We start from the raw sequence: 23,482 nt of genomic DNA, 5'->3' as shown, positions 1-23,482 counted from the left end.
GTTCAGTTTTATTCTTTTGCATGTGACAATACAATTGTCTGAGCACCATTTAAAAGAAAACAAATACCAAAACAATTCTTTTCCCTATTGAATGGTTTGGGCACCCTTGTTGAAAATCAATTCCATATAGATGTATGGGTGTATTTGTGGACTTTCACTTCTTTTCCATTTGCCCATATATCTGGTTATACTTGATTAAATTGTTTTGTAATAAGTTTTAAAGTCTGGAAGTGTGAATCTGTCACACACACACACCGATTGTTTTGCCTCTTCTGAGCCTCTTCTTAAGTCTTTTATTCTTTTTAATGCTATTGTGAATGGAATTAGCCTGTTCCTTTTAAGACTACTCCATATCCTTTCTTCAAACACTGGAACCCTGGACAGACACAGACACTCACTATAATAATAATAATGTGACTGTATCTGTATTACCTTTATTTTTTTTCTATTGATTTTTAGAGAGAGAGAAACAGAAACATGGACTTGTTGTTCCACTTATTTATGTATTCATTGGTTGATTCTTGTATATGCCCTGACTGGGTATCGAATCCAAAGGTGGTGGTATCCCATGGCACTTAGGGATGACACTAACCAACTGAGCTACCTGGCCAGGCCTTCTATTCCCCTTTTTCCAGTTATTTCTGTGAACAAGCTAGTCAGTGAGCCTACTCACGTGTTCATCAGGTCCTGACTGTCTGCCTTCTAGATTGTTTTTTTTTTTTTTTTAATGTTTGTGTACATTTGTTACAGGTGTGTAAAGTATTTATATAGGCAGTAGTTACCATGAAAGCATTTCTCAAGAGCATTATTCCAACCTGTATGAAGTTGATTTTTTTAAAGAGATATATCCAGTCAGAGTAAGTGTTGTGGACTTTGATGATAGAAAGTGTCTGGTCATTTGCACATTACCCATCTCCTCTTCCTCCCAGCCACTTCTCCGCCCTGCCTTCTCTCTCCAGACGCTAAATACTTTTGTGAGTGGCATGGAAGCCTGTTTGCCATTAGAAACAGTGCTGATGCTCTGAGTCAGAGCTCTGCAGTGGCCTCTGTGAGTCCCTTGTTTTCTTTGCTCATTTACTGTAAAATGTCTGGGAACCATGCCTTTGGGATTCCTTTGTAAACATGGAAGTGGTGGTATGATGCTGCTACTTGAGGCCAAAGCATTTTGAAGAGATTTCAGCTTTGGTTTCCTCTTGTTTAAAAAAAAAAGTATTGATAAGATATGTGTGCTCAAACATTTTAGTTGTATTTTCTGTCTCTTAGTACCAGAGATCAGAATAGGGTGTGGATCGTGTTATTCAATGAGAGAATTCGTTGTATTCAGAGGCAAACTACTGTTAACATGATAATGATCCAAACCAGGATCCCTATAAGAATAGAATTGTACAGGTATACTGCCAATCATTGTGCCAGGATGACCAGCCTAAGCTTGGATTGCCCTGAGAAAACCAGATATCCAGTTGCCCTATCTGAAGGTACATGGGAGGAAGCGCAGTTCTTCAGGACCTATTAGAGGCTTCTAAAAATAGAATTGTTAATTGCCTTGCCTCCCTTTCCCCTTTTTTCTCTTTACATTGTTTCCTGTTGTTGTTGGTGGTGATGGTTTGCTCTCATTACATGTGTATTACCAGAACAGAGATCCTGCGAGGTCATAGGCTGTGTTCCCCCACACTGAGCTTTTCCTGGGGACCTTTAAAAAAAAATACAGGTGCTTCAGCCATCCTGGGAGACTCGGTTGTAATTGGTTTGGGGATCAAGTTCACTTACCACCTAATTTTAAAGCATAGGAAGTCTTTTGTTTTCTTTTATATTTAATTTATTGGGGTAACATTGGTTAATAAAATCATTGAGGTTTCATGTTTACAATTCTTTAATACATCATCTGAAGAAATAAATCTCTTTTGTTTTGAAACTGGGTTAGGAAAGCAATGTGTTGAGCATAAAGAAGCTTAAAGACCACAAGTATTATACTTAGGCATTTTAAATGTGTAGCATATTCTCAGTAATCCCCGTAGGTATTACCTGCTTTGAAATCCTATTCTAGAGTAACTTGGGCTTATTTTTAAGAAGGCATATTATGCCGAGACCAGTTTGGCTCAATGGATAGAGCGTCGGCCTGCGGACTGAAAGGTCCCAGGTTTGATTCCGGTCAAGGGCATGTACCTTGGTTTCGGGCACATCCCCAGTAGGGGGTGTGCAAGAGGCAGCTGATCGATGATTCTTTCTCATCGATGTTTCTAACTCTCTATCCCTCTCTCTTCATCTCTGTGAAAAATCAATAAAATATATTTAAAAAAAAAAGAAGAAGGCATATTATTATTTATATTTTTTTTTCTTTGGCCCTTCATTTAGTCCATACCTCTTCAAGTAATATAGCCATAATTAAACATAAGCCAAGGGGATTTGTGGTTAGCACTCTTTTTTTTTTTTTTTTTTAAATATATTTTATTGATTTTGTACAGAGAGGAAGGGAGAGAGATAGAGAGTTAGAAACATCGATGAGAGAGAGTCATCGATCAGTTGCCTCTTGCACACCCCCTACTGGGAATTTGCCCGCAACCAAGGTACATGCCCTTGACCGGAATCGAGCCCGGGTCCCTTCAGTCCCCAAGCCGATGCTCTATCCATTGAGCTAAACCGGTCCCGGCTGTGGTTAGCACTCTTAAATTTGTTTACATGTCTAGATCTTGAGGATCAGCACACTGTTGTTATAAGTGAAGTGTTTGTTTGTTTTTTGTTTTTACAGATTTGAGAGAGAGAGAAGCATTGATTGGTTGCCTCCCGTGCGTGTCCCAACCAGGGATTGAACCCACAACCATTTAGTGTATGACCGACTGAGTCACCTGGCCAGGGTAGTAAATGAAGTTTTGCTGGCACACAGCCACACCATTCATTCGTGTATCACCTGTGGCTGCTCTCACCACAAAGCAGAGCTGAGTAGTTCCTACAGAGACCACATGGCCTCAAGTCTGGCCCTTGAAGAAAAAATGTGCTGACTCTTGGTCTAGATAAGATAAACCCAGGATATTAAAAATGTTTGTTAAAATAGACATGTGTTGGTATGTATCTAAAAAATGGCTATAAATTATTTTTCTCCACTATTTACATATAGATGATTCACCTCCAGCGGAAAGGGAACCAGGAGAAGTTGTGGACAGCCTAGTAGGCAAACAAGTGGAATATGCCAAAGAAGATGGCTCTAAAAGGACTGGCATGGTCATTCATCAAGTAGAAGCCAAACCGTCTGTCTATTTCATCAAGTTTGATGATGATTTCCATATTTATGTCTACGATTTGGTGAAAACATCCTAGATGTCGTCATGAACTTTGCCAAATTTGTGGAACTATTAAATGTATAATTTGTAGACATAAAGACTTTCTGCTTTCCAGTTTAATGAAAGCTTAAATGTCCCTGCGAACCCACAATCTCTGCCAGCAGAACGGGTTTTGTTCTGAATAGTACAGATTTATGTGAACACAAAGTCTTTTGTGTAAGCAACTCCTTCCTCTTAAAAAGAAGTCTGTCTGTCTGGAGGGGAGTTACAGGTAAAAGTTAAGCTAGTATCATTGTCAAGTAAAACTGTAATCGATTTTATCCATTTCCCCTTCACTCTTAACATTCTCTTATTCTGCTGCCACAATGCAAGCATAGTTTGGTATTTTTGTTACTGCCTCTTTTTTGAGATATATATGTATCAATATCTACCTATGTCTGTGTGTATACATATATAATATATATATAAATGCACACACAGATCTTTGCACGTGTGTACGTGAGCGTACACACACACTTTATTGGCAGTCCTTTCTTTGTGGATTGGGATGAGGTTAAATAATTTCTCCAGTTTAATAGGAGTGCTTGATCCAAGTCAGTCATAATTAACATATTAATACTGTTTACTTAAAATTAAATTTGGGCACAGGAAGCACATAGGGATGTTCAGCTTGTTTCAAAGTTGAAAGTTCAGAGCACCTTTTTCAATTTGGAGGCTTCAAACCATAAGTCCAAATATAAATCACTTCTTAACAGCTAATGACCCACATTAGAATTTTATAAAATAGTTAGAAATCTGGGTAAAAGGCTGCCTTTAAATCTAAGCTTTGTAAATTCTTTTGTTTACATATTTTATCAATTTTTTTTTTTTTTTTTTTTTTTTTTTTTTTTTTAAGCAAAGTCCAGGTGCTTGATCCACACAGTGTAATGCCAGTGTATTTTGGACACACATTGGGTCCATTATTTGTACAAATCGGTAACCTGGATTTTGGTACAGATTGAAAAGCAGCAGTGCACCAGTTGCCTGTGTGTATGTGGCGAGGTCCTGGAAGAACACAATACTTGATGTTAATAATGTAAGTTGAAGAATGACAATGTTGCCCTCGAACAAGTTCTCTGGGACACTTGCATTTTTATTGCTACTATTACTGATATATGATTATGGTCCAAAGGCTTTTCCCCCTGGCTTTCCCCCACAAAGAATGTCTAGGCAAATCCCAGCTCAAACCTCCTGACATCTTTTGGGGTACTGTATGTTCTTGCTTATGATGTGCTGCTTCCATGGACACGGTTACCCCAGGGTCAGTGGCCCACGCTCCTTTGTTGGTGTGACTGATACCACCCTTAGCCACAATCCTTCCCTGGCTTAGTTCTTCACGGCAGTTTTAACTGAAAAAGTGGTTGGTTTAGCAGCAATACACCCATGTGTCGCTTTGTTTTAGATAAGCCACAGCCGTTTGAAAGGTAGGATAAGGCCTTACGTGAAACCAGTCTCTTGGGGAGATTGGAAATCTTACCTAAGATTTGGGTAGAAGGCTGAACACTCTTGTTGTCAATCGACCTCCATCATGGCTGTCCTTGCTGTCAGAGATTTTGTAGTTTGAAGGTCTCACGTGTGATTTGCATGATGCCCACTTCGCTCCAGGAAGGCTGCACCTAGTGCTGTGGATGGTAGCCCTGCACGCCATAAACGTACACACCACGTTTCCGACAGCGCATCCAGCGCCGCCTCGCAGCAGCCAAGGGCCAGCTTCTCCAGCAGAGTTACCTAGGTCTTAGGTACTCTGCCTGTGAACAGACCAGTGTCATCGGCACACCTGTCCGCTGTTCTCCTGGTGGCTCTTGGAAGATGCCTGCATGTGAATCTAAGGCCAAGCCTGGCTCCCCAAACCCAGTGGACACGTGGCCCAGAGAGGGAGTGTGTCTAGAGCGTGCACTACACAAACAGCACAGTGACTTGGGGCTGAGAAACCAAGCTCACCAGAAGTGTCCTGCTGAGGCCTGGTCAGTGGAAACACTTCTAGCATTCCTTAATGGCTTGCATTGTGGTCTTTCCACAAGTACCCTTAGCAGCTTCTCGGTGCCACATGGTCTGCCAATCTAGATGAATGTGACAAGTTATTTTAATTATTGTTCCATTTTTTGCCTTTAGGGGTGAAGGAAGGGAAAGGGTTTTTGTTGTTCGTTTTCCATCTTTTTTTTATTTTTATTTTTATTTTTCGTGTGTGTGTGTGTGTGTGTGTGTGTGTGTGTGTGGCTTATACCCTACTTCCTGATACTGTGACTTATTCTGCTCCCTAGCCAAATATATCAGGCTCCATTTTAGGCTCATGTTTCAGATCTGCATGCATTGCTTGCGTTTTCCTGGTACCTGAATGTTGGCTCCTTGTCCTAGGAATCCAACATTGATTTCCAAAATTATCATGGGACTTGTGACAACACAAGAATCTGTATAAAATGTATTGACCTTCCTCATCGACCTGCTATAGTATTATTGTGTCGTGTGTGCGTGTGTGATGTCTGGCTGCCATGTAAAGCTTCAAAGGAAAACCTTAAAGCAGACCATCCCTTTTTGCATGCTCTATTCTAAGTAAAATGTTCAGTGTAACTAATGAAAAATGCATGTTAAAGATATTTAGGGGTTTTTTTTACCTTTGTTTTTACTTGTTTTCAGTTTTCTGTATATTTGCTTACTGTGCTGTTTTAGTGGTTGTAGGATAAAATGCACTGGTGAAGCAATGTAGTGCCAACAGGAGGTGATTTTCCAGTTGTGTGTGTCATGCAGCATTTGAAGGGACTGTGCATCTTAGAACAATCACAGTTACCTCTAAACTAGATTTCATTTCTGTTCATTTACGTGCCAAACCCCAAAGTGCATTGGGCTTGAATCTCTGAAAGCTGTGGACCCATTGGAAGACTGTTTTGATTGTCACAAATTGTAGTGCCTGAAAACATTCTTAAGTGATTGTCTTTATAAAAAAAGAAAAAGAAAAGAAAGTTTTCCAAAGACAAAACAGGAACAAATAATTATGGTTGAAATGTCTGTGGTTCCTTGGAAATGCTGCGCATTTTGTATTTCCCATCATTGTAGTGCAGTTTGAATGAATGTGTATAATTCAGAGGTCTTCGTGTTCACATCTTAAAAGTAGGTAATGGCCTCATCTTTCAAGCTTGAATTCATTTTTAATTTTATTTTATACAGTGTGTAGACAGTTCCCTGTTCTCTGCATTTAGAAGTATAAACAATATAAATCTGTTAATTCTGTAAGTAATTTTTATAATTATGATGTAACTCTATCCTATCCTTAAAACATTTAAAATAAACCCTTTATGTTCAACTTTTGACTATAAATTTTGTGCTCATGAGCAAAATGTGATGTGTAAAACCTGCTTCTAAAACAGTTTTTAAAGTTTTACTTTAAAATTTTAAGTGACCTTTTTTACCCTCTTCACCTCGTGTAAATGTCAGATATACATAAAAACAGAAATAGAATTTTTATTTGAATGATAATTAATAATATCTGAAAGGAGAGGGGACATTAATCAGTATCCCAAATATATACATAATTCCAAATATTAAAGTGTGATTTGCCATTAAGAAATTTTAATTTATCATAAAATTTTTAACTTGTTTAAATAGAATTAAATATGTATTTTATACTTTCATATCTATTCTTTGTATGCTGCTTATAATGCTTTATGAATATTTAAATAGCAATCTGTGAGATTCTGTAGTAAAAACATCTTCATTTCTCAGTAGTAAGGACAAAGAAATGTAGGTACTACTGTGACCTATATGTATTTTGTTTTGCCCACCAGCTTAATTTTAATCAGAGGTGAAAAGCAGAGTTTTTGAGATTCGTTGTTATGTTTCCTGGTTGAGATTGGCTTGTCTTGCACAGCCAGGGGGATGAAGGCGTCCTCCTGGCTCTGGCGGGAGGAACTACAGACAATGTGGGGGGAGATGAACCTGGAAGCACAGGGGCTCCCCTGGGTCGGACCTCAGTTGCAGTCTTGTGGTTACGGAGCTACAGTTCAGGAAACCTTTCTCCCAGAGAAGAACAAAGCAAGTTTTGTCTGAGTATTGGTGGTTGCTGTCGGCTCTTGGTCAGGGTTCATCAGTCGGGTCTGTTGAGAGCAGTCCTCACTCCTGGGGAGCTGCAGGGATGGGCCTGCCTTTTTGTTCCCTTCCGTCCTCACAGTCACAGCTCTGTGGTCACAACGGCACTCGCAGATGCTTAGCAAGTACCTTGCCAAGTACTTTCCTCCATGGCGTCATTTAGTTCTTAATCTTGTGAGGACAGCGAGACTTCCGTGTTGTACAGGTGGGGAGAGGGGATGCTGAGTATGTGTCCAGGATCACAGGGGCTGTCGGGACTCAGACCTCAACGCTGCTGTGTCAAAGCTGCCAACGTTAAATTACTGCAGTGGGATGATTTGAATAATAGTCTAATTTCTGTGGATAATTGTTGTAACCTTATTAGTTAATAGTAAAAACTTTTTATTTCCAAATTGCCTAATAAAAAGTCTTATACTGGCATTAGTCACTAGAATGTAGGAATTTATATCTCTGTATAGTAAGAATTAGAACCCAAAGTTATTTTTTCCCAGCAAAAATAAATTTTATTTTGGAGAGAAGTCTGCTGAAGAAATTTAAATAATTTCCATTACAAGAATGTAGGTAGGCTTAGTGAATAGAGCATCAGTCTGCAGACTGAAGTAATCCTGAGTTTGATTCTGGTTAAGGGCACATGTCATGGTTGTGGGCTCAATCCCCATTTGGGGGGTATGTAAGAGGCAGTTGATCAATGATTCTCATCATTGATGTTTCTATCTCCCTCCCTCTCGCCTTCCTCTCTAAAATCAATAAAAAAAAATAAAATGTAGGTAATATTTTCTATTTCAAAGATACTTTTCAAACATGTCATTAAATTAATCCTATATAATAAAGAGCTAATATGCTAATTAGACCAAACAGCAGAACAACCATCCGGACGACCTTCCAGATGAAGCTGGGGCTGCAAGGACCAGGCCCCTTGCACAAATTTCATGCATCGAGCCTTGAGTATTCATATAAGATGTGGATTTATGTCCATAGCACAGATTTTAAAAAATGTTTAGTTGATTTAAGAGAGAGAGGAAGGGAGAAGGATAGAGAAATAGAAACAACAGGTTTGCAGTCAGAACACAAGTGTGGATGAAAACCAACATTAACTCAAACCCAAGATGGGAAAGGAAAAGACATCAATGTCGTCGTCATTGGACACACAAATTCTGGCAAGTCTACCACTACTGGCTATCTGATCTACAAATGTAGTAGGATAGACAAAAGAACCATTGAGAAGTTTGAGGAGGAGGCTGCTGAGGTGGGGAAGGGCTGCTTCAAGTATGCCCGGGTCTTGGATAAACTGAAAGCTGAATGGGAGTGAGGTATCACAAATACTATGTGACCATCATTGATGCCCCAGGACACAAATTTCAAAAACATGAGTACAGGCACATCTCAGGCTGACTGCTGTCCTGATTAGTTGCTGCTGATGCTGAATTTGAAACAGGCATCTTCAAGAATGGGCAGACCCGTGAGCAAGCCCTCCTGGCCTACACACTGGGTGTGAGGCAGCTGATTGTTGGTGTTAACAAAATGGATCCCAGTGAGCCATCCTACAGCCAGAAAAGATACGAGGAAATTGTTAAAGAAGTCAGCACCCACATTAACCTGTTAACCGGGGAGTTCCCTTTTTAATGACGCAACCTGTAACGGGCACGTACTCTTTCACTAGGACACATGTCAGTACGTCACGCCTGAAGGACGTAATTTCATATTTTTTGTTATACTTAATGAACATAAATGAACGTGTATATATATGTGTGTGTGTGTGTGTGTGTGTGTGTGTGTGTGTGTACATATATATATGTATATATATATATGTATATATATATGTATATATATATATATACATATATATATATATATATGTTCATTTATTTATATATATAAAGCACAAAGGAAAATACAAAATTACAAATAATAGAAAAGAATACCGACAAAAAAATGGGCACGTCGAATTAAAAAATTATAAATTTTACAAACAATGATAAAGAATCCAAAAAATAGCCGAAACTGGTTTGGCTCAGTGGATAGAGTGTCGGCCTCCGGACCTAAAGGTCCCGGGTTCGATTCTGGTCAAGGGCATGTACCTTGGTTGCCGGCACATCCCTAGTGGGGGGTGTGCAAGAGGCAGCTGATTGATGTTTCTCTCTCATTGATATTTCTAACTATTCCTCCTCTTTCCTTCCTCTCTGTAAAAAAAATCAAAATATTAAAAAAAAAAAAAAAAAAGATTACAAAAAATATATACTGTCCCTCTCGGGGCACAACATATATTTCAAGGACATATTCATACATCCTACCCGTTCCCGATATTGTTTACGTTTGACGTATTTATAGGTCCCGCTCGGTTAACAGGTTAAGGAAATTGGCTACAACCCTGACACTAGCATTTGTGCCAATTTCTGGTTGGAATGGTGACTACATGCTGGAGCCAAGTGCTAATATGCCTTGGTTCAGGGGTGGAAGGTCACCCGTAAAGATGGCAGTTCCAGTGGAACCACGCTTCTTGAAGCTCTGGATTGCATCCTGCCACCAGCTCATCCACCTGACAAGCCCCTGTGTCTGCCCCTCCAGGATGTCTACAAAGTTGGTGGTATTGGAACTGTCCCTGTGGGCAGAGGGAGACTGGTGTTCTCAAGCTCGGCATGGTGGTCACCTTTGCTCCAGTCAACGTTACAACTGAAGTAAAGTCTGTAGAAATACACCATGAAGCTTTGGGTGAATCTCTTCCTGGGGACAATGTGGTCTTCAACCAACGTCAAGAACGTGTCTATCAAAGATGTTCGCCATGGCAGTGTGGCTGGTGACTGCAAATATGATCCACCAATGGGAGCAGCTGGCTTCACAGCTCAGGTGAACCCCCTCCCCCCAGGCCAGATCAGTGCTGGATATGCACCTGTGCTGGATTGTCACACAGCTCCCATTGCTTGCAGATTTGCTGAGCCGAATGAGATTCATGTCATTCTGGAAAAAAGGTGGAAGGTGGCCCCAAGTTTTTGAAATCATGCTTCTATCGTGGATATGATTCCTGGCAAGCCCATGTGTGTTGAGAGCTGCTCTGACTAACCTCCTCTGGACCGCTTTGCTGTTCATGACATGAGACAATTGCTTTGGGTGTTAACAAACCAATGGACAAGAAGGCAGCTGGAGCTGGCAGTCACCAAGCCTACCCAGAAAGCACAGAGGCTAAATGAGTATTAACCCCAATACCTGCTGCCACCCAGCCTTACTCAGTGGTGGAAGAACGGTCTCAGAACTGTTGGTCTCAGTTGGCCATTGAAGTTGAATAGGAAAAGTCTGGTTAATGACTACAATGCATCATAAAACCTTCAGAAGGAAAGGAGAATGTTTTGTGGACCATTTGGTTCTTTTGTGTGTGTGGCAGTTTTTAAGTCATTAGTTTTTAAAATCAGTACTTTTTAATGGAAACAGCATGACCAAAAATCTGTCACTGAATTTTGAGACCCATTAAAATAACAAAAGTTTAATGAGGGGAAAAAAATAAAAGATGATGTTTCTAGGAGGATACAGCTTACAGGCGTTAACATTCACTAGTTTTTGGACATCCCATCTTAAATTTCTGCTGTGAATAGTAGCCTTGGTCCCATAAGCAGAGCCAGCTGCTTTCCTTAAGCCACAGAATCCCCCTCGGGTTCAGGCGATTGCCAGGGTGTGATGAAGGCCAGTGCAGCTGGGCTGCTGCGTGTTTCTCCACGCACCAGGGAATGGAGGCTGGAGGAACCGAGAGCACGTCTTCGGAGCTGCTGACAGCACTGATGACTCACCAGGTTCTGCTCGCTGTACCTGCTCCCCGGGCAGCTCAGCTCCCTGTGGAGGGCTCAGCTCTCCTGCCACTTGGGCATCGTAACTCTTAGTGAAGCAGAATGGTATTTGGCTTTTCAAGAACAAAAAGTAAAACAAAATTGCATCGTATTTTCAATTTAATCCTAATTCTCCCAGCGGACTAGCCAATAGCATGTTAGTCTTTTGGTGTCCACAGGGTAGCTTCTGGCCACCTCCCCCAGGAGCCGCCCGTGCCTCAGGGCGGCAGGAGGCCGGTCACACTGCATCCGCTGCCTCCGGTTTATGTGCAAATTGTCCTAGTTGATCATGAATTGCAAGGTGAAGTTTCAAGTTGCTAGTTTCTGTGTCTTCATTATCTAAATATCCTAAAACTGTTTCATTTTCCTGTTTAAAAACAACTCTAGTTACAGCATCAGGCTGGAGCAGGTGGAGTGCTGGCACTGGTTTTGGGTAGACAGCCATTGTAACTTTAATTGGGTGAATTACCAACTTTAGTAAGGCTCTATATTCCTATCTCTGCCTTCAGTGGCCAAAGACCAGCTTTACATCTCAGAAACCAAGGTGGGTTTTTTGTTTCTTTTGTTAATCCTCACCTGAGGCTATTTTTTCCATTGTCTTTCAGAGAAGGAGGAGGGAGGGGGAGAGAGAGAGAAACTTTGATGTGAGGGAGACACAGTTTGGTTACACACACACACCCGCCACCAATACGTACAGACTGGGGGTGGGGAATGGACCCATAATCTAGGTACATGCCCTTGACCAGGAATTGAACCCACAACCCTTCAGTGTGTATTTTCTAAGGTGACCAGACGTCCTGCTTTTGGCAGGACAGTCCCGATTTTTAACAATTTGTCCCGCGTCCCACAGCATTTTAATAAAGTCTCGATTTTTGAAAAGAAGAAAAAAAGGGATGCGGGACAAATTGTTAAAAATCGGGACTCGCTGAAACTGGTTTGGCTCAGTGGATGGAGCATCGGTCTGTGGACTGAAGGGTCCCAGGTTCGATTCTGGTCGGGGGCATGTGCATTGGTTGTGGGCACATCCACAGTGGGGGATGCAGGGGGTAGCTGGTCAATGTTTCTCTCTCATCGATGTTTCTGGCTCTCTGTCCCTCTCCCTTCCTCTCTCTGAAAAATCAATTAAATATATATATTCTTTAAAATCGGGACTGTCCTGCCAAAAGCGAGACATCTGGTCACCTTAGTATATATATATATTTTTAATTTATTGATTTTTTACAGAGAGGAAGAGAGAGGGATAGAAAGCTAGAAACATCGATGAGAGAGAGACATCAATCAGCTGCCTCTTGCACACCCCCTACTGGGGATATGCCCGCAACCAAGGTACATACCCTTGACCGGAATCGAACCCAGGACCCTTCAGTCCCCAAGCCGACGCTCTATCCATTGAGCCAAACCGGTCTTGGCAAGGTCACCTTAGTATTTTCATCGTTTCCTTATACTGTGAAGAGAATCCTGGCTTGTTTTTAAAATTGACCTCAAAGAGAGAGAGAGATAAATTTGTTGTTTATTTAATTTATGCATTAACTGTTTGCTTCTTATATGTGGCCTGACCAGAGATGGAAGCCACAACCTTGGCCTATAAGGATAACGAGCTACCTGGCCAGGGTGAGAGAATCCTAGTTTTGACTTAATAGCCCCTTTTATAATCAACCATATTACCAATATTCTTTTGCTCTTTGTGAAATTATGTCTATAACATAAAATTGTCATATGTTTATTAAGGGTTCTTTTTAAGGACCATATAATTACGCGCACTGACCACCAGGGGGCAGATGCTCTGCCCGATAGGTTAGCTTTGCTGCTGGGGACCTGCTGATCAGGACTGGGTGAGATGGTCTGGACATGCCCTGGAGCTCTCCTGCGATCCCTCCCCAGCCCTGATTATGCACCTGTGGGGTTCCTCGGCCTGACCTGTGCCCTCTTGCTATCCGGGACCCCTTGGGGGATGTCAGATCTGGTTTTGCCTGATCCCCGCAGACCAAGCTGAGGGACCCCACAGGTGCACAAAACCATGCACTGGGCCTCTAATGTTAATATAATTTTGTGCTTCTTTTAAAAAATATGTATTTTTGTTGATTTAGAGGAAAACAGGGATAGAAACATCAGTGACGAGAGAGAAACATCAGTGATGAGAGAGATAACATGCTTTTAATCATCTCCCATGAGTCCAGATGAGCCCTTCCAGAAAATTCAGTTGGTACCTTATATCTTTAAAAGGAGGCTTTTTGTGTGCTTTTTCCTCAGTGTCTGACATTGTGCTTATAACTTGTTAGTGTTATTGACTCCTCTGAGGTAAAAAGGAGTTAGAGCTAGGAAATGGGAATTTATTACACATTAGTTTTGCTAATCATCAAGCATAGATGTCTTTATGAAGGATCTGTGAGAGAGAGAAATTCTTGGCTGCGTCTCAGTGCGCTGTGAGAAGCAGCTGCATCCGTGGCTGAGGGTGGAGGATATTACATTCAGACTCCTGGTCTTCACACACTGGAATTGAGACCCAGGAACCTGCTACCAAAGAAGCACACTCCAGACTGTCTGGGATTTTGGTGGTAGTTAAACGACAGGAGGTTTTAATATTTGCAAGGCTGTATCTCAGGGGTGATGAGGACATGCTTATACGTTCCTAATAACCTTGGCTGAACCTTCTACTGTTTGAAAGCTCTAGGTTAATTTTTATATCAATACTAGAGGCCCAGTGCACGAATTAGTGCATGGATGGAGTCTGGTTGGCCTGGCTCCAATCAGGGCAGATCAGGGCTGGGCCTGTTGGGAGAAAAAGACAGCAGGAGGTTGACCTGCTGGCCCTCCTGATTGGGGCTGATCAGGGCCAGGCTGGCTGGGAGGAGGGGCTGAGGGTGATTGGCCTACTGGCCCCACTCCTGATTGGGGTGGGAGGCCGATTGGGGGTGGAGCTGGCCATGGGGGGGTGGGGTGTTGTGGGTGGTAGTCACAGTGGGCGTTTTAGCCACTGGTCATTCTGGTCATTCTGGTGTTGTCGCTAGCTTTTTATACACTGAGTGACCAGATTATTATGACCTCTGAACGCATAATAATCTGACCACTCAGTGTGTGTGTGTGTGTGTAAATAAATTTGTGCATGGGTGGGGTCTGCCCAGCTTTGTCAGGGGAAGGGGACATGGGCGGTTGGCTGGCCTGCCTGCTGGTCAAACTCCTGGTTGAGGGAACAATTTGTATACTAGCCTTTTATTATTTAGGATATACACTGAGTGGCCAGATTATTATGCATTCAGAGATCATCATAATCTGGCCACTGAGTGTATATATAGGTAAGAGTCTTATTCTTAAAGGACTGAAATTGTGGACGATTAAAGCTGTTCTGTTTGGGGTTCTGTGACTGTGTTGTTCAGGTTGCTCAGATCATCAGCACATGGCATTTCTGTGTTTTGCCTGTTTACAGCCAGGCTGTGCTAGTTCCAATTACCTCATCTGCTATCGGCCATTAGGAAGACTTTGGGTCTTCACTGAAAATAGGCTTCATGCTTTCACATTCAAATGATGTTGGTAATCTCATCAGAAACAAACTCAGGTCTCTTTAGATTACTTCATTTTGTTCCTGGAAGGATACCCAGTAATACCTTTTAAAACAAATAGAGCCCTGACTGGTGTATCCAAGTGGTTAGTTCCCAGGGCAGCCAGGGTTTGATTCCCATTAAGGGCACCTACCTGAGTTGCAGGTTCAATCCCTGGCCCTGTTGGGATATGTGCAGAAAACAGCAATTTCTCTCTCTTTCCTCCTCCCTCCTTCCTCCTCCCTCCTCCCTCCTCTCTCTCTCTGTCTCTCTCCTTTTCACTCTCTCTAAAAGTGAATGGAAAAATATTCTCAGGTGAGGATTAACAAACCCACACCCCAAAAAACAACAGGAAACCTGCAGGACAGGGAAATCCTTGTATTAAATGATTTTTGCCTGCAGGATGCTGTCTCATTTTCTCACACATTAATTTATTTTTTTTTAAATATATTTTATTGATTTTTTTACAGAGAGGAAGGGAGAGAGATAGAGAGCTAGAAATATCGATGAGAGAGAAACATCGACCAGCTGCCCCTTGCACGCCCCCTACCGGGGATGTGCCCGCAACCAACGTACATGCCCTTGACCGGAATCAAACCTGGGACCCTTCAGTCCGAAGACTGACGCTCTACCGCTGAGCCAAACCGGTTTTGGCTTAATTTATTTTTTTAAATCAATCTTATTGTTCATATTATTACAAAAGTTCCTCATTTTTTCCCCCCTCCACCAGGTTCCCACCCCACCCTCTGCTCTTTCCCCACACCCCCATTGTCCTCATCCATAGGTGCACAGTTTATGTTCAGTCTCTTCCCTCACCCACCACTCCCCTCTTCCCTGAGAATTGTCAGTCCACTCCCCTCCCATATCTCTGATTCCACTATAATCAATAGTTAACATTGTTCATCAGGTTTTTAAATTTCCTTGGGTTTTTTTAATTAATAAACTTTTATATTTTTAAGAATAAATTTTAAAATCTAATAATTTTAAATCTTGTTTTTTCTGCCCTGGGAACTGAGAAGCAAACTTGTTTACATGTAAACTTGCCCTTGGGCTATCAACAGGCGTAGCCATTCAAATGTAAATGAACACATTGTTTAAAGATAGCTGCTGGCTGGAATTGGATTACCTGTTCTGGGTGGGAAGGGCCTGTCCTCCCTTTCTCCATTAAAATTAAGGTGTTAGCTTTCAAACCTCTTTTTAGCAAGAGACCTTAAACTTTCAGAACTTTAAATTTTTCAAATAGTAAATCAGATACTTAGCATTTTCTCAAATCAATAATGCCTCCACATGCCCAAGGATACACTTCACACAAAAGACATTTCCAAATAGATCAACCAACCTCATCCAGGCCCCACACAAGGCACTCACAGATCAACACCCCAGCGCTATACTAACTCAACACATCCAGATCTAAGCTTCATCACTTGATTCAGCAGACCCTCAAGTTCCCCCAAAAGTTTCCAGCCATGTCTGAGAGGCAGCCCTGGGGCAGGGGCAGGCGAGGAGCGAGCTGTTCCGGGCAGGCTGCTGCTGCTCTGGGGCCAGCTGCTACTGCTCCGGGCCTGGCTGCTGCTGCTCTGATCCTGGCTGTTCCCAACCCGGCTGCTCCGGGCCCAAATGCTTTGGGCCCGGCCACTCCCGGCCTGGCCACTCCCGGCCTGGCTGCTCCAGGCCTGGCTGCTGCTGCTCAGGGCCTGGCTGCCACTGCCTAGGGCCTGGCCGCTCTGGGCCTGGCCGCTGCCGCTCCAACATTCTGTCTTTTTTTTGTTGTTTTTTTTAAACGCATTTATATTGCAGTGTTGGCTGATGAGTTGAGTTCCGTCTTAATCTTCCATTTTTCAAGATCTTCTTTGTATTCTTTCTTAAGTAGTTTTACTATCTTTTTGCTATAACTTGACTTCTTCACATTGAAAACTTCTTCAGTTTCTTCCTTCTCATCCTGGAAGCTCAGCAGGCTGGCCCATGGCACCCCTTTGTTCTCCGCAGCCTCCTGCGCGTCTTCAGCCTGTTGCCGGGGTCGGTGCCGCCTGGGAGGCAGGCCCCGGCCTCGGCTCCTTGGCCCACAGTCTGAGTTGAGGGCCCAGCAGCACCTCCCCTTGGGGGGGCCCTGTCGCCTGGCTCCTTGCTAGTGCCTGGCGGCGGCAGCCGCAGCAGCAGCTCCCACTCCTCATTGCACTCTTCACAGTTCCGGAGGTTCAGCGTGCCTTCTCTCTCCTTCCCAGATGGCAGAGCCTTCTCTTAGCCAGCCGTCCGGCGCCTCAGGGGCGATATTTCCCCTGTTTTCCAGTTCTAAATTCAAATTTGATGTGGTAGGCTGCATTCGGGTGTCTACCCTATGCCGCCATATTGGTTTTCCTCTCTCACACATTAATTTAACTTTGGGAATTTGATTGATATTTTATAACTCAGGAGGATACTATTTATTACAAAAAACCAACTACTTTAAATAGGAACAAAATAATAGTATTCAATGCAATTTATTTGTCATGTACACTTGGAGTTTCTCTGAATAACCATTTTAGCCGCATGTTTGACAGAATTCATATAAGAGGTTGGAACTTGGCCTACAAACCACCTGAATTACCACATGGGTGTCTGTGTGTGTAGAGCCTGATGCTGAACACGCCAGTGCTCACTTTCTAGATAGCTCCATTAGATTACTGCACTGTACTGCATAGGTAGAGAAGGAGGTCTTAATATGCTTCAGATTTTTAGAATCTGAGAGACAGAACTTGATTAACTAGCAGACTATGTTTTATGTTAAATTACTTGTTACCTTTTTGCAAAATCTATAATAAGTGAATATTATATAGGAATTGATAAAATAAATTGAACATCACATCCTAAGAAGTGCTAAGCATAACACAATATATTCAAATTAATGGACATAGCTAAACAGTGCTTAGAGGAAAATTTATAGCTCTAAATACCTGTATTGCAAAGATCTGATATCAATAGTCTAAGCTTCCACCTTAGCTAGAAAAAGAAGAGCAAAATAAATAAAAATCAAACAGAAATAAAAAGATTAATATGGAAATCAGTGAAATATAAAACAAAAACAATAGAGAAAAAGTAATGAAACCAATAGTTGGGGCTTTGAAAAGATTAACCCATTTGGCAAAGCTTTAATTATATTGACCAAGAAAAACAAATCACTGTCAGGAATGAAAGGGGGGACATTACTACTGAAATGAAAAGAATTGTGAAGAAATGCTATGGATTACTTGATTCCAACATCTGGGACAGCTCAAGTGAAATGGATAAAACTTAGACAAATGACCAAAACTTAATCAAGAAGAATTAGAAAATCTCAAGATCTATAGCAAAGAAATTGACTAGAAAGTAGACTCTTCCTATGAAATAAAGCCCAGGGCCAGAAAGCTTCACTGGCAAATGTTACCAGACCTGTAAAAAAAAAAATGTCAATGTGAGTCTTTCACAGACTCAGAAAATAGAGGGTATCCTTACCAGCATTCAATAAATACAGCAATGAACTACCCAAAATAGAACTAATTACATTCATAACAGCATCAAAAAGGTTAAAATATTTAGGAATAAATTTAATAAAAGTGTAAGGTTGTGTCCTGAAACCTACAAATTAAAGGAGGTCTAAATAAAGAGACTTTCTTTGTTCATGGTTCAGCAGACTCATTATTAATGTGGAAGTCCCTATAAGAATTCCAGCAGGCTTTGCTGGAGGAATGAATAAGCTGATCCTACATTTTTAACAGAAATGCAGAAGACCCAGAATAGCAAAAAATATTGAAAAATAAAAATAAATTTGGAGAACTAATACTTCCTGTTTTAAAAAAGTACTATGAATCAACAATAACCCAGATAGCATTGTATGGGATGGGGTTATATCTACTAACCTGTTTCCCTAAAAATAAGACAGTGTCTTATATTAATTTTTTCTCCCAAAGTTGCGCTAGGTCTTATTTTCAGGGGATGTCTTATCTTTCCATGCACTAGGTCTTATTTTCAGAGGATGTCTTATTTTTGGGAAAACACAGTAGTAGATTGATTTGTCTACCTTCCTACCTACCTATCATCTCAGTGATAAATTGAAAGTCCTGAAATTAATCTTTATATTTCCTACTTCAGAGGTAGGAAAGTAATTCATTGGGGAAAAAAGATTGCCCTTTCAACAAATGAGGCTGGAATAATTGGATATTCACATTTGAAAAGCTGAATTTATACCCTTCATCATAATGAACTGTACTAGTAGACCTAAATGTTGGAGTTGGAACTATAAAACTTAGAAGAAATCAGAGATGAGAAATTCATGACCAAGCTTTCTTATATACAACAGCAAAATCACAATCCATAAAAAATAAAGTTGATAAATTAGACTTCATCGAAATTAAAATCTTTTGTAAAGAAAATGAAAAAAACACAGACTGAGGAAATATTTGCAAATTATATTGATAAAGGATTGGTATCCAGAATATATTAAGGACTCTTTAACAAGGTGACAGTCCAAGTAAAAGTGCAAAAGATTTGAGTAAATTGCTTGAAGAAGATATGCAAATTGCCAATAAACACACAAAAAGATACTCAACATCTTCAGTCAATAAGGAAATGCAAATTACACTGGAGATACTACTTCCCACCTACCACCATGACTAACAGGCAGAGACAAATGTTGGTGAAGGTGTGGAAAAACTGCTGCAACTCTGGATAACAGTTTAGTGGTTTCTTTAAAAGTTAAATATTAAAAGAAAAAAATTAAATATAAATTTACCATAAGACCCTAGACTCCTAGGAATCCTATATAATAAAAGCCTAATATGCAAATCAACTTAATGGAATGACTGGTCATTACCATGGGGCAGATGCTCAACATAGGAGCTGACTCCAGCCCACAGGCCCAGGCCAGCCAAGGCGGGTGCCAGTGGGGGCCCCTGATCGCCATGCCAGTTGCCCTGCAAATCAGCCCCAATTGCCAGCCAGGCCTAAGAACCCCTACCTATGTACAAATTTTGTGCACCGGGCCTCTAGTATACACATAAGAATTGAAAGGCAGTATGTCTACAGAAAATGCAATATTATAGCAGCATTGTTCATAATAGCTCCAACTTCCACCAGCCAGTGAACGGCCAGCACAACACCATGTCCACACTGGGGTACTGCTCAGGAAAAGGAATGAATGACACATGTTTCGTGAGGAACCTCAAACAAGCAAAATGAAAGAAGACAGATGAAAAGCACCACACATATGATTTATAGGAAATGTTCCATGGAAGGAAAACTAGACATGGAGAGTTGATGACTGTTGGTGGAGCGGGAAGGGGCTGGAATGGAGACCACCTGCCAACGAGCACTGGCAGTCTTTTTAGGGTGAGGGACATGTTTAAAGTTTGATTGTGGTAATGGTTGAACAACTCAATTTACTAAAATTAATTTTCACTTAAAATAGATAGTGATTTTTTGTTTTGTTTTTGTTTTATCTCAGAGAGGAAAGAAGAGGGAGAGAGAGAGAGAAACATCAATGATGAGAGAGTCATTGATCAGCTGCCTCCTGCATGCCCCTGACTGGGGATCAAGCCCAGCACCACAGGTATTTGTCCTGACCAGAAACTGAACTGTGACTTCTTGGTTTATAGGTCGACACTCAATCACTGAGCTACCTATAAAACTTAGAAGAAATCAAAGATAAGAATATTATTAAGGACTCTTTAACAAGAAGACAGTTTAAGTAAAAGTGCAAAAGATTGAGTAGATTGCTTGAAGAAGATATGCAAATTTTTGTGTTTATTGGCAATTTGCATACCTTCTAGCTATGCTAAAATAGGTTTTTATGATCTATATATATAAAAGCCTAAGCAACTGAATGACCCATCGACCTGTCAACTACAATAGTTGCTATGACGCTCACTGACCACCACGGGGCATATGCTTAACGCAGAAGCTGCCCCCTGGTGGTCAGTGTGCTCCCACAACGGGAGCACTGTTCAGCTGACTGACCTGTCCAGGTGGCCCACTCACTTCCTCAGTAGTCCTGCAGGTCCAATTTCCGGAGATCAGGCCAGGCACCTATGAACCTGTGATGCCAGCATGATCCCATCTCCACTGCCGGCCTCCTGGAAGTCGACCTCTGGCACTGCAGCTGCTTCCCCTCCCTAGATACTCTGCAAGGAAGAAATTAAACAAAAGCGCCATTAGGTGGCTCCCAACAACTGGGGCAAACGTCAGTGGGATGGGTCTGGATCCCAAGCCAGCAAGGGCATCCCACCACCCGCCCGGAGGGCTGATCAAGTCTTGCCCCCCCTCCCTTATCACCCTAAAGTTGGCGTCAGACACAGGGCTCATGACTAGCAAGCACTGCTGCAGGCATGAGCCCATGGCAGGTGTAGCAGGGCCGGGATGAGCAGGAGTGGGAGCAGGCAGGCAGGAGTGGCAGGCAGCATTGTGCTGCAGGTTTCAGCCCAATCCCTGCAAGCCACCCTGAGGGACCCCACCCATGCACGAATATGTGCACTGACCTCTAGTACCTATATAAATTATACCTTAATAAAGCTGTAGGAGACTCTTGATATGAGACCTGAATTTTAAAAAGAAAGAGAGAAGGGAGAGTTTTGTGATTCTGAGTGCCTAGGAGCTTGTGTTTCTGACAAGCTCCCTGGTGGCACTGTTGTTCTTTTGTGGGGTAAGGGGGGTGGGGAGGGGCTAGACCAGGATCCAGGTGTCAGTGTGTTGACATTAGTTTGAATGAGGCTGACTGTGATCTACAAGTGGTATTCATCTCTGCTCTGGGTCAAATGCTGGGGAATAGTGTCAGGGCTGCAACTGAAAAAATTTCTCTTTTTAGGAAAATAACTGGTGGGAACCAGAAGGTCAACAGGAGTGAATACTCTTATTGAAAAGCTTATAGGGAGAAGGAACCAAGATGGCAGCCTAGGTAAATGCTGGTACTCTCTCCCTCCCACAATCCACATCAAAATTTCAACAAAATACAGGACAACCATCATTCAGAACTGCCTGAAAGCTGGCTGAATGGAAGTCCTATAAGTAGAGAAGTAAAGAAGAAAGCACATTGAGATTGGTAGGAGGGGTGGAGGTGTGGAATGGCTGGTCCAACACCCACATGTGCCATTTTTTTAATCCAGAAGGAGCTTGTTCCTGTAGAGTGTGCTGTGAAGAGCAAGGGGTCCCGGGCCCACACCAGACCCCCCACCCAGGGTCCCAGAGCTGGGAAGAGAAGTCCCCGTAACTTTGGGCTGTGAAAACCAAGGGAGATTGTGGCTGACGAAAACAGAAGCTGCTGGAGACCCAGGTTCTCTTAAAGGGCCAGTGCACAAACTTACTTGGACTCACTTCCTTTGAGCTCCAGAACTAGGAGGCATTGGGGGACCCAGACACATATGGGGAGGAACTGGATTGTCTGGCATTAGGGCAGGAACTAGGGGACGGCTTTCTACCAGACAGAGGTGCTTGCAGGGGTCATTGTTCCTATGCCAAGACTTCCCCTGTTGGAGGACTAACTGGCAACCATATCTGAGTCTGCAAAAGCATACTATTTGTGCCTCTCTGTTGAGTCCCTGGGACCCCATACCATCCAATTTATAGCCCTACCTAAGCTGTGTGCAGTGGCTTTTCCATGTGAATGGCCTGTCCTGGCACAGGCTTCAGATTTTGCTAAAATCTCTCAGATAAGCTGCAGTTATTGTCAACATGTCCCAAACTTATTAATAAAAGGACCAAGACCCATCCCCAGCACCAACCTGCCTGCTTCACAGCTGGGCCTCACCTGAGCACCTCCAAGCCCAATATAAATAGCAAATAGCAGCCATCTTCAGATCCCACCTGTAGCTCTTGCCAGGTGGCTCCAGGCAGTGGCTGACTTTGCACCTCCATGGAGGCCTCAGAGCCAGTGCACCCAGTGGACAGACTCAGACCACAGCAGTGTACAACTCTATACACCCACAAGTGACACACTCAAAGGGCAGACTCAGTGAGCACCAATGCCCCACTGAAGTCCTGCTCCTTAGGGGTGTCTCCTGCACAGCTGCTCTTCCACTATATTCCCAGCTGGTCTTCACAGCCAATGGGCCTGGAAGTCAATTCCTCCCAGTGAAAACATAACAATCAAGGCTCAGTTACAAGACTGTGCACACAGCCAACACTGGGGTGCACTTAGAGTTTCCAGCTCAGGTGACTTGGGGAGGTAGAGCCACTGGGACCTATAGGACATCTATTACACAAAGGCACTATACCAAATCCAGGAGACATAGCAGCTCTACCCAACATATGGAAACAAACACAGGGAAGCAGCCAAAATTCAGAGACAAAGAAACATGTCACAAATGAAAGAAATGGAAGTTCAAATCCAGTTGTAAAGTTATTCAAATATCTTCATGAGACCTTCAAGGGACTTAGTGAGACTTTCAAGGATATTAGTGAGAATACCAAAGACATGGAAAAGGGCCAGTCAGAATTAAGCATGCACTGACTGAAATAAATAATTATATACAGAGAGTCAACATTAGAATAGAGAATTCTGAGAACCAAAACAATTATTTGAAATATGAGGAGACAAAAAGCACCCAATCGGAAGAGCAAAGAGAAAAAAGAATCCAAAAATATGAAGATAGTGTAAGAAGCCTCTGGGACAGTATACTGGCATTCTCATTATGGGGGTACCAGAAGGAGAAGAGAGAGTGCAAGATATTGAAAACCGGGCGGCGGCGGCGGCGGCGAGCTGCGGGCTGTGGCTCAGAGGGAAAGGAGTAGCTTCTCT

General features: G+C 42.3%; 1 protein-coding gene and 1 pseudogene across 5 annotated transcripts in view; both read left to right on the top strand.

The window, feature by feature from the left end:
- The window catches only part of SPIN1 (spindlin 1), an 84,751-nt gene extending 79,510 nt beyond the window's left edge, over positions 1-5,241 (top strand). For all 5 annotated transcript variants that reach the window (XM_045575033.1, XM_036420056.2, XM_036420055.2 and 2 more), the window contains one exon: positions 3,113-5,241. In XM_045575033.1, coding sequence (XP_045430989.1) covers positions 3,113-3,312 — 200 coding nt within the window. In that variant the 3' untranslated portion in view covers positions 3,313-5,241. The remainder of the gene's footprint in view (positions 1-3,112) is intronic.
- A 3,234-nt stretch (positions 5,242-8,475) lies between these two features.
- Positions 8,476-10,877, top strand: LOC118708679 (annotated as a pseudogene).
- Positions 10,878-23,482: the final 12,605 nt, after the last annotated feature.

This window comes from Pipistrellus kuhlii, unplaced genomic scaffold (assembly GCF_014108245.1).
Source record: "Pipistrellus kuhlii isolate mPipKuh1 unplaced genomic scaffold, mPipKuh1.p scaffold_m20_p_61, whole genome shotgun sequence".
Classification (NCBI taxonomy): domain Eukaryota; kingdom Metazoa; phylum Chordata; class Mammalia; order Chiroptera; family Vespertilionidae; genus Pipistrellus; species Pipistrellus kuhlii.
The sequence above is the reverse complement of the archived record's forward strand: the minus strand, read 5'-3'. Positions and strand labels throughout refer to the sequence as shown.